This window comes from Arvicola amphibius, chromosome 7 (genome assembly GCF_903992535.2).
Source record: "Arvicola amphibius chromosome 7, mArvAmp1.2, whole genome shotgun sequence".
NCBI lineage: Eukaryota > Metazoa > Chordata > Mammalia > Rodentia > Cricetidae > Arvicola > Arvicola amphibius.
This window is the reverse complement of record NC_052053.1, coordinates 62,036,439-62,047,816: the sequence shown is the minus strand read 5'-3', so window position 1 is coordinate 62,047,816 and position 11,378 is coordinate 62,036,439. Positions and strand designations below refer to the sequence as shown.

Genomic DNA, 11,378 nt, shown 5'->3' with positions numbered 1-11,378 from the left:
TTTATTGTATTATTTTCACCTGCCTTTGTTATCAGAATAATATTAGCCATGAAATGAGTTGGGAATTGTTTCTTCTTATTATATTTTCTGGGAGAACTCATGCATAACTCTTATTAATTCTTTAAGCATTTTATAGGGTTTATAGTGACACCATTTGGGTCTACATTTATATTTCGGGGGAATTATTATAATTCTGAGTTTAAGTTTTTTTTTAAAACAATTATAAAGATATTCAAAATCCATTTCAAAATGGATGAATTGTGGCCATTTATGATTTTGAGGAACTGTCCCATCTCATTACTATTAAGTTCATCCTGGTGGAGCTGTTTTTTGCTTCTTTATTTTATCACAATATCTGCAACATCATTGGCACATCTCAGTTCATTGCTAATATATGCAATTTGCAATCTCTCTTTTTCTTTCTTTTTAAAAATCTTATTATAAGTCACACTTTTTTCTAATTTAAACTTCATTACTTTTGTCTATTTACTTTTTTGAGTGTATTTTATTATTCTTTATGCCAATGCTTAGATTACTGATTGAAGATTTTTCTTCTTCCTCAGTGTAAACAGCTGTGGTACAATTTTTACTCTTTGAACTGACTTAACTGTGTATCATGAACTTGGATATGTTTTTACATTTTCATTTTTATTTAGTGCAATGCATTTCTCTCCTCAGATTGTCCCTGATCCATGGGTTACTTATACATATGTTTAACATCTGGTTTGGGATTTCCCCACTGTCATTCTGTGACTGACTGCTAGCTTGCTGCCAGTGTGCTAAAGCCACAATAAATGATTCTGTTGTCCAGTTTTTTGCCAAACTGGTCTCATGGCTCAGGATATGGTCTGGTGTGGTATGTTGTCCCACAGAGCATTGGAATGGGTGCATGTCCTGCCCTTGTCTGGGTAGTGTGATCCACAGGTGTTTATAAGTCACACGGTTGAGTGCATCAGAATTGCTTGTTTTCTGTTTAGTTGTCTATCTAAGAAAAAGTCTAGCTAAGAAAGTGGTGTTGTACCCCACTACTGATATTGTAGATTTGCTTGTTTCTCCTTTAGAGCTGTCATTTCTGCCTTGCATACTCTGCTGTTATGTTGCTTGGCATGTAGTTACTGAAGATGGGATTGCTGTCTTCTGTGGACCACTATGCATGTCCCTTAGTTACTGAGGACTGGATTGCTGTCTTCTGTGGACCACTATGCATGTCCCTTAGTTACTGAGGACTGGATTGCTGTCTTCTGTGGACCACTATGCATGTTTCTGCTTTGTCTCTTGTAATCTCTACTCTGCAGGTTCATTCATATGAAGTTAATATAGCCTAGGCTGCTTCCTGTTGATGCTTACAGGCTGTATTTTTATCCATGTACTTAAGTATTTAGTACATTTTATTCTTCCTATATAGTTATATTGGAAATTTTACATGGATACTATATACTTGAGTATTTAAACATTTTCCTTGTTATATTTGAACACACTGACATTGAGTATAATTATTGACATATTTAAGATTAAATGTTGCCTTTCCCTGTTTCCTCCTCCTCTTCCTTTCTTCCAGTGCTGAGTGTCAAACCCAGTGTCTTACACACATGTTAAGTAAGTGTTGCAGTACTTAACTTCACTCCTATCTTGTTTTTCTACTTTTTGTTTATCTGCTTTTCTTTGATTTCCTTGGATTACTTTACTGTGTTTGGAAATTCATTTTACTGGCAGTGTTCTTGAGTGTATGTCTTCAATACCCCCCTTCAGTGGTTGCTCGAGTTATTACATTGCATGCACATGACTTATAGCACTTATGGCTATTCTAGTTCCCTTGTTTATGACCCTGGGCCTAACCACTAATTGATAACATAATTGCTAAGCATTTCCTCTCCCTGCCCTTAGGAGAATACGACTGTTATGATGTGTGGTTCCACCTTCACACATGGGTATGGGAGAAGCTTGTGGGAGCTGTGTGTTTGCCTGTCCTTTCCTGATGTTCTCATTCCTTCTTGCATGACTTCCTTTATAATCTGAGCAGTTCACAGAGTGGGTCTTTTGAGTAGGTCTTCTGGTGAAAACTCTCCTTTTGCTTCATTCCAGAGCTACTTCATTTACCCTTCATTCCTGGGGGTCCTTCCTAGCTGTATGATAGATTACTGGATGCTAGAGAGACATTGTCCCCTCATGCCACAGGCATTTCCCTGGCTAGCTTTTAGGCTCCTGGATATTAGAGAGACATTTTCCCTCATTCCCATGGTCCTCCCTGCCTGGCTGAAGACTCAGGATGCTATGGAGAGGTCTCTTTACTCTCAGAATCTGAAAACATGCTGCTACCTTGTGTCTTACCTTCTGATGGCAAATCCTGCCATTCGAATCACCTTTCCTATATAGTTAAGGGGTTATTTGGGGGCAGCATCAAGACTTTTTTCTTACAGGTCTTCAGAGATGTAATAATCATGAGTTTTCGTAGAGGTAGGGTCTGCTATGCTTAGGATGTCTAGGTTCTTCATTTTTTAAAATAGGAAATTTCTAGTCTCCAGGTTTCATCGTGTGTGTGTATAAGATTCTTTGTTTGTATTTATATGTATATAAGTAGGTATTGCATATGGGTACCTACCTGTAGAGACAAGACAAGGGCATTGGATCCCCTGAGCTGGAGTTACAGTTGGTTGTGAACCCTCTGATATGGGTTCTGGGAAATGAGCTCTAGCCCTCTGGTGGAACAGCAAATGCTCTTAAACACTTAGATATCTTCCAGCCCCAGCTTCTTCAGTTTGTCTCTTGCCTAAATGGAGACATTTTCAGGCCTCACTTCTGGAGAGGAATTTGTGCATTTTTGTATGAGGGTCTGGGTTCCATTTGCTCTTTGTGCTCTGAGCATCTTTAACCCATGCTGTTCTGCAAGGCAGGTTAGAATACTCCTTGTAGCTAACAGTTATGGAGGAGGCTCAGATACCACTGAGCCTCTTTCTACGTCTGAGGGTGGGGAGGGGTGGGAGTTACAGCCTCTAGTTATTCCATATAGCAGGGGTGTGTGTGGGGAAACTCCCTGGCTCAGCAGTCTTCAGATCCGAGTGATGGTGTAGGAACACTGCATCATTGCTTAGGAAGAAGGAACCTTTGGATTTCCCAGAGCCCATAGTTGTGTGGCACTCTTTGATCTTGATGGACTGCTCTTTCTTTGTGGGTTGGTTTCTTTAGCTCTACCTCTGGGCACATAGAGAAAGGGCATGAGGCTTTGCTGTAAGCTCCTTCCTTACTAGTCCTCTCCACCCTTGGCCCTCATGTCTAAGGTTGCTAGACGTAGTCAATGAATGAACAGGAGAAATTGAGTCTTCCCACATCCCTGCACAGGGACCATCTTTCCATTTTCATGCAGATGGGTCTTCTCTTCTAGGGACTTTGTTTCCTTGGAAATTTATAGCAATGCCGTGTACATTTTCTTCTTAACACATGAACACATTTAGTTTTTGCTCAAATGAAAGTTTAGCAATCTGGGTTGGGGTCCAGATCCCCTTTAGACTGTCTTTGCAAACTGACTTTCACCCTGGCCAGTCATGCTTCAGGAGCATGACTGGGCCCTTGTCACGGTGTTCAGCACTTGCAGCACTGTGCCCAGACAGTATGCTGTTTAGATATAAAATGTTGCTTGTGTGCTTATGTGTGTGCATGGATGTACGTGTCTGTATGTACAGGTGTGCATGTGTGTGTACATGTGTGTGTGTGTATATGTGTACATCGGAATCCAGACGACCTTTGGTGTGCTTCTCAGGAGCAATCTATCTTTCTTTGCAAGAAGGGTCTCTTACTGGCCTGAAACTTGCCAAGTATGCTAGACCTGCTAGTGAGACCCAGGAATCTGTCGTTTCCTCCTCCTTCACTCTGGGATTCCAAGCATGTGCTATGTTGGCTTTTAAAATGTGAGTTCTGTAGATCAAACAGATCCTTGAGTAGGCAAGTCAAGCATTTTACCAACTGAGTCATCTTCTGAGCCCCGAAGATGCCATTTTTAATGAAAAAATTTTCATGCGAAATTCCTTTATGCTCTCAATTATTTGTTGCCTGATAAATATTAATAGTAAGACTGTCCTTGGGGAATAGCATGTTTAAAGTATGCTTGTTTTCTAAACCTAAAATGCTAGCTGTTGGGTTAACGTGGAAAATGTGCTTTCCAATGAGAATGCTCCTGGAATGGACCGAGAGGGGCTGGAAGCACACCCACCAGAGGGCCTCCTCTCCTGTTGCCTGCTACCAAACACGGCAGGCTGTAGGGACCTTCCACAGAGAGCTGCTCTGGAGGAGCTATGGCCTAGGCCAGAGCCATCCTGGTATTTTTACCCCCGGGGCTCCTGGGACTTAGTATGTGCCAGCCATTTGATTCCTGCCATCTGTCAGCTTTAACAATTCACATTTGCATTTAAAATGTTTAAATACATTCATGAAAACCACTTCTGTCTACTTATAAATTTTATTTAGAGTGTGTGGCCTGAACTTCCTTATCATACTGGACACACATACACACACAGAAAGAGAAAGAGAGAAGTGTGCATGCATACACACAAATATGCACACATACACAAAGATCCACACATACCTACCCATGAAAACACATATAAATTCACATGCATGATCATACACATGTAAACACACATGCATACATATTCACATGTTGCAATATGTACATACACAGAGCTGTCCTGATTTGAAGGCTTTGTGACTTGTTTTTTGCACAGTGCATAAAAATATACCTCTGTAATTATGTGATGTTAGTGATTAGATAATTACGGATAATTGCATGGGGTAGCTCTAAGTGTGAAAGCGTTACCATAAGATCTAAAATGTACAAATTGCATAATAATTATTCTTGGGATTTATTTGGTAATTCTGAGTGCAATTATCATGTGATCCACAATGCATGTAATTAATGCACAATTGCATAGATTTTTGCCTTCATAACTGCTTCCCCCTTGTTATAAAGCTCTTTGTCACAACATTTGAGTGTAAATATAATGTAATTGGCTCTGAGATTTAGTACATTAAACCCACAGTAATTGCTTCACAGGAATGTAACCCTACCCAGCCAAATGCTGGGCTCTCACTCAGGATGGGTTGGGGAGAACAGTTGGTCCAGTGTGGTATAGAACCAGGTCAAAAGACAGTGGGTGTGCTGAGCAGGGTGATATGGTAGGTATGCTGGCAACTCCATGCACGTTGTGGGTGGGGGCGTCTTGGTTGAAGCTGAACCTCGGTAGAAAAGTCCATGTTCTGCATTGCACAAGTCTCTTTTGTTTATGTTTCCTTTGTCTGCAGCCACAGCGGCACCCACTGCACCTATTTTTAAATCAATAGAGCAAAACACTGATTGTCATTTGGGTCTCAAAGTTTAAGAAAGCTAGAGAAAATCTTAACTAAACTCCACAAGGCCCTGTGATTTGCTGGAAGAACGGAGACCTGGAGGAGTCTAATATAAGGGCTTGGCCACATTTGCAAATTCGTGCCTCAGTTTATACTCCTTTCTCCACAGGTTTCACGTGGCAAGATGACTACACCCAGCGTGTGATGGCCCAGGAGCTTGCAAACCTCCCCAAGGCCTACCCATGGCATAGAGACGCTTCCAGCCCAGCCAGGTATGTGTAGGCATGACTTGCCTCTTCTTGCTCCCAGCCACAACCATATCTTTAAGTTTGGTTGTTTATAGCATAGGAAAGCAATTACCATCTTTTTGGTATAAAATAGATATCTGTAAGGGAATTCTCTGCATGGGAAAGATACTAAAGTAACCTTGCAATGTGGAACACTGGACACAGGCATCAGGGGTCTTTTCTCTAATTGTGTGTGAGACTCTCAAAAGAACCCTGCATCTTCAGAGCCTTTACTCTAAGAAAATGACGTCTGAATTCTGATTTATTACTAGGAAATTGTGCTTATAACAATGCAATGAGCAGGATTAATCCAGAAAGTCCTGGTCTTGCTCTGCCACAGCACAACAGCCCATATCAAGCAACATTTGTGCTGTGCCATCTCATTTCCCTTCACTTCCAGCTGTAGTGCGGTGTGCTGGCAGTCCCACTTCCTATAGGTCATGAAATGGGAAACAGGGGTTTGAAACATTGCTCAAAGAGAAGCCACTGCAAGAACAAGCCTAGACCAGTATGCAATATTTTGAGATAAAAACCAAAACAAACTGGGATTTGATTCTACTGCATGTACTGGCTTTTTGGGAGCCTAGTCTGTTTGAATGTTCACCTTCCTAGACCTGGATAGAGGGGCGAGGGCCTTGGACTTCCCACAGGGCAGGGTACCCTGACTTCTCTTAGGACTGTAGAGGGAGTGGGGGCGTGAGAGAGAAATGGGAGGAGGGGAGGAGGTGGAAATTTTTAATAAATAAAAAAAATAAAAAACAAACAACCCCCCCTCCACCACCACAACAAAGGACCTTTCCCAAAGGCTTAGTTTGCAAGGCCCATTATTTCCCAAGCAACAGAATCCTCTTAAACTACAGTTCCATGTAGAATAAATCCTTGTAACACAAAATGTGACTATCTGCCTTTACGACCTCTATGCATTTAATGGATCAGGATCCCACATCATCTTGAAGGCCATTTCAAGTCCAGTAGGAGTAAGGGAGTAAGAACAGGCAAAAAGTGGGCAGTTGGGTAGTGTAGTAAGTCTATGTGGAGTCTCTAGGTTTCACACAGAGTGAGCTAATATTCTTGGGAACATCCTTTATAAAGAGACTGATATGTATGTATGTCTGTATGATATATGCATATATGTGCATATGTTTTTCACCAAGTTTCATATTTAAGAAGTTGTCATATATTATGGAAATGAGCATAAATTATATAAAACAGTTTATTGTGCAGATAGTTATATTAATGTGTGTACATATATATGTATAATAAATTACAAATATGTGTTGACATGCTAGGTGCCTGGATACCTGTCCTTAGTGCTTACTTCATCAGGAAGAAAATACCAATATTTCTGATAGTGTACAGAAGACTATTCTGGAGAACGTGAGAGAAAGTAAAACCCTGTGAGGTGTGTCCTGAGTCTGAAGAGTTTTAGACTCTCCCTGCTACATTTTAGGTTATACCTGTGACCATGGTGATTGTCCAGAATATCCCAGTGCTCAGCAGAAGAGTGACTGGGTAGAACCTGAACTCACTGCTCTCTTGAGTTAATCTGATCCTTATGAGCTGAAGGGAATGAGGCCAGTCATCTATCTCTAAGGACCAGAGTATCTGAGAGAAACTGGCTAGGTTTTCTCCAGACTCTCATCCATCCTTTGAGCCCTGTCCTGCCAAGGAGAATTGGCTTCCTAGCTCCAATGTCCTCCTGGTCCCTTGGCCCTGTCTTTGCTTTGGTCTGACCCCTGGGATGTTGTTCATTGTAGAAGCAGCAGAGGGAGGCCAGACTCTTTTCTGAGCTCCATATCTAGGGCCAAACTCCACTGTGTTTATCACAAGGTCACAGCCCTTCCCTATACCTTCTCGGTCCCAAGAACTCCTCTCACGTCTTTATCAGTCCAGTGCATTCCCGTTAGAGAATGCTATGGGTCTGTGGGACACCATGGAGACACTACAGGTATATACAGGCAGACATGATATTGGAGAAAGAGCTGAAAGTTCTACATATAGATCCGTAGGCAGCAGCAGGAGACTGTGACACCAGGCCTAGATTGAGCACATAAGTCCTAAAAGCCCTTCTCCACAATGACACACTTCCTCCAGCAAGGCTGTACCTCCTAATAATACAGTTCCTGTGAGCCAAATGTTCAAATCCATGAGTTTATGGGGGCATTTCTATTCAAGCCACTTCTTCAATATAGTCCATAGTTTTACAAGTAATATGCTGTGTTTCTAATTACACATATAAATGCCAGGGGCATCACATGGGTTTAGGATGTCCTTGCTCATATTTCCCCAGTGAGATATCGTCTGTCATGCTCCCTTGCCACATTGCCGGCACTGGGCTTTATGAGCACTGCACTCTGGTGCTGGACTGTCATGCTGCATCTCTGTCCAAATCCTGGCAGCTGTGACTGTCCCGAGACGGTTGGCTCAGCTGCATCCCTTGCGTTTGCCTTAGTTCTCACCTCGTGCCTCAGGATGCTGCTGCTGCTCTCTCTTTGCTCTTGCTGCTTGAGGAATCTGTGGCCTCCTTCAGAATATGACCCTTGGACACTCGTTTGAAGTATAGGTTCTATAACCAACACCAAACAGCTTCTGAGAAGCACGAAGGAGCCCAGCAGGGTCTTCACACTAGAGGCCCTCACACCTCTTTCCTCTGTGCAATGTGTTTGTTTTCTTCAGCATTTTTAATAACTGTGTCTGATTTTAAGTTCACCGATAGCCATCAACCTAGTTTTCCAAGCAGCAGACTTATCCCATTATTAATTAAAGGAGCCCATGTGTCCCCAACTCCTAGAGAGTAGGGACCAATTTTGCTTTTGCTTCTTCCTTTTCTGTCCCAAACTCCCCCTTCTTCCCATTCCCACCTGCACCAGTCACAAAAGTCATGGAATGAATGAGAGAAGGGAAGGGCGAGGGACCTGCAATGTGCCTAAATTGCAAACTGGTGACAGCACTGACCCAGTCCTGCCTAGCTTTCCTTTTCTCATGTGGCTCAGAGCTCTGCAGACACACAGCTGGCAGTGAAATGGCTTTGGGAGTTCTTTCGCACATGGCTTCCATCTCCAGAGAGACAGAGCAGCTTGCCTCAAACCTGTAATTTGTTCAGAGTAAAGATGAGGCTGGACATTGTGGGGTATGCCTCTCATCCAGGTGTCTGGAGGCCGAGGTGGAAAGCCGGCCAGCTCAAGGCTGCCTGAGCTACAGAATGACACCCTGTCTCAATTTTTAAGAAATGTGTGTGGGGCGGGGGAAGAGGTACAGGGTAGCTTATTGATAAAATGCTAACCAATATATGCAAGCCCTGGATTCCATTTCCAGAGGAGAGGGAGAGGGGGTGGGGAAGACAAGAGAGGAGAGCGTTTGGTCTTTCTTTGGAGTGGGGGAGTTGGCGCTTGATCCAAAGCTGAGGGAGCAGCACTCCCAGCTGGTGGCTTGTCATTTGTCCTCCATACACATGAATGCCTTGCCTCAGGCAGAGGAGGCCAAGTGATACACTGAATTAAAAAGAGCCATGTGGGGATCCTTACAAGACATGTCAGATATCGCTGAGAAGAGTGGATCCCGGCACACACAGGATCAATAAGGCTAAGAGCTGGAGTCTGCTGCAGTTCCTGAGATGGGAACCAGGACTAGGTAGTCCATGTATGTGAGTACCACCTCCAACGTTGGCTGGCCCAGAGCCTGTGTGTGAAAACCAAACGACATGAAATGACTGTCACTGAGCCTCTGGGCTCTACTTTGGCTTGTTTTCTGTGCCCAGATTGCATGGCCACTTGAGGCGGCGTGTGTGGAGGCTGAAAGCAGAAAGGGCAGAGGCCTAGCGTGAGATATGTTGTACCTTAGTAGAAGCAGAGAATATTCCTTAAGCTGCTGACTACATTGAAGCCAAATGACACGGTACAAGTCTGTATGTTGACTGCTACAGCATGGTACAGGGTGACAGTGGCCACTCGATCTTTATGACTTATTGCACAGTCACAAGCTGCGTCTAATGCACAGAAGAGACACAGGACAGACAATTAAGGCCATTTAAAGGCACCTTCTTGATCTGTCTCTGCACTGATATCAGTTGGTGAGAAAAATAAACAAAACACCAGAGGAGTAAATGGAGCAGCTAAATTACAATCTGATAACATAGAAATATGAAATTCCATCCATTAAGAAGTAGTCAGGGCCGGGCGGTGGTGGCGCACGCCTTTAATCCCAGCACTCGGGAGGTAGAGGCAGGCGGATCTCTGTGAGTTCGAGACCAGCCTGGTCTACAAGAGCTAGTTCCAGGACAGGCTCCAAAGCCACAGAGAAACCCTGTCTCGAAAAACCAAAAAAAAGAAAAAAAAAAAAGTAGTCAGGAAAATTATCTGTGATTTGCGATGCAGAGAACTCTCAACTACCCAATAAATTATGTGTTTGCCGTGGCTGGACCAGATATTGGCAACAAGTGGGGGCTGGTTTTATTTTTGTTTTTAGACAGGTCTAACACCGTAGTTCAAACTGGCATAGAGTTCGCGGTATTTCCTCATGTCCTGGCTTCTCAAGTGCTAGAATTACAGATATTTGCCACCATACCTGGTGACAGAATGAGTTTATCACCCAAGATAAACAGAGATGGGGAATTTTTGATGAATCTCAGCTTTAGGAAACTTCTTTTGACAAGCACACATGAATTGAATCTGGCTGCCATTTGTACACATAGGATATTCATGGATTAAGTCAGGGCTGTGGCCTTTCTTTCCTTCATCTCTCTCTTGTGTTTAGAGCCCAAATTTCTCTATCAAGGCCTCTCAAAGGACAGGGTGTGTTGCTGTAAACGGTGACCAGCCCTGTATGGTGGTTCACCAAGATCTGTTCCTATCTGCTCTGGTGCCTGGGATCCATTCTGAGTGTTCCCTCCCTCACCATTCCCTGCCACTACTGTCCTCCATTAAGGTTGGCCATGTGAGAGATGTGTAGAAGGTGTGGCGGGCTGTGGCCCGCCACCCGGCTAGCTTTACCCAAAATAATTACACGGAAACTGTATTCTTTTAAACACTGCCTGACCCATTAGTTTCAGAGTCTTACTCACATCTTTGATGGAGGAGAGTTATCTGTCTATGTTTCTTTCATTGGTTAATTAATAAAGAAAACTGCCTTGGCCCTTTAAGAGACAGAAAATTAGGTAGGTGGAGTAGACAGAACAGAATTGTGGGAACAAGAAAGTAGAGTGGGGGAGACGCTTCAGGCAGTCGCCATAGTGAGTCTCCATGCTGCTCCTCTCCGAGATGGACGCAGGTTAAGATCTCTCCTGGTAAGCCACACCTCGTGGTGCTACCCAGATTACTAAATATGGGTTAAAGGAAGATGCGAGAACTAACCAATAAGAGGCTGAAACTATGGGCCAGGCAGTGTTTTAAAAGAATACAGTTTCCGTGTAATTATTTCGGGTGTAAAGCTAGCCGGTGGCTGGGTGGCGGGATGCAGTCCCGCTGCTTCACACTACACATCTTGACTAACCCATATCTAACAATCTGTGTAACACCACGAGTGGTGTCTTACTGGGAAAGATTCAGCATGTCTGACCTGGTGGCTGGCTCTATCGTGTCTCTCTCCCTGAGGAGAGGCACTGCAGTCTGCCCCAGAGAGAAGAGGCGTGGCATCTGACTGAGCCATCTACCTCACTTCCTTCTTCCTGTTCTGTCTACTCCACCCACCTAAGGGCTGGCCAAGGCAGTTTGTTTATTAGCTAATGAGAATCCTCCATCAGAGATGACATGTCTTATT

At 43.4% G+C, this 11,378-nt stretch overlaps 1 protein-coding gene across 1 annotated transcript in view; it reads left to right on the top strand.

The window, feature by feature from the left end:
- Ptprn2 (protein tyrosine phosphatase receptor type N2) overlaps positions 1 to 11,378 on the top strand; it is a 761,869-nt gene that overhangs the window by 295,427 nt on the left and 455,064 nt on the right. The window contains 1 exon segment of the mRNA XM_038337154.2: positions 5,507 to 5,609. Coding sequence (XP_038193082.1) covers positions 5,507 to 5,609 — 103 coding nt within the window.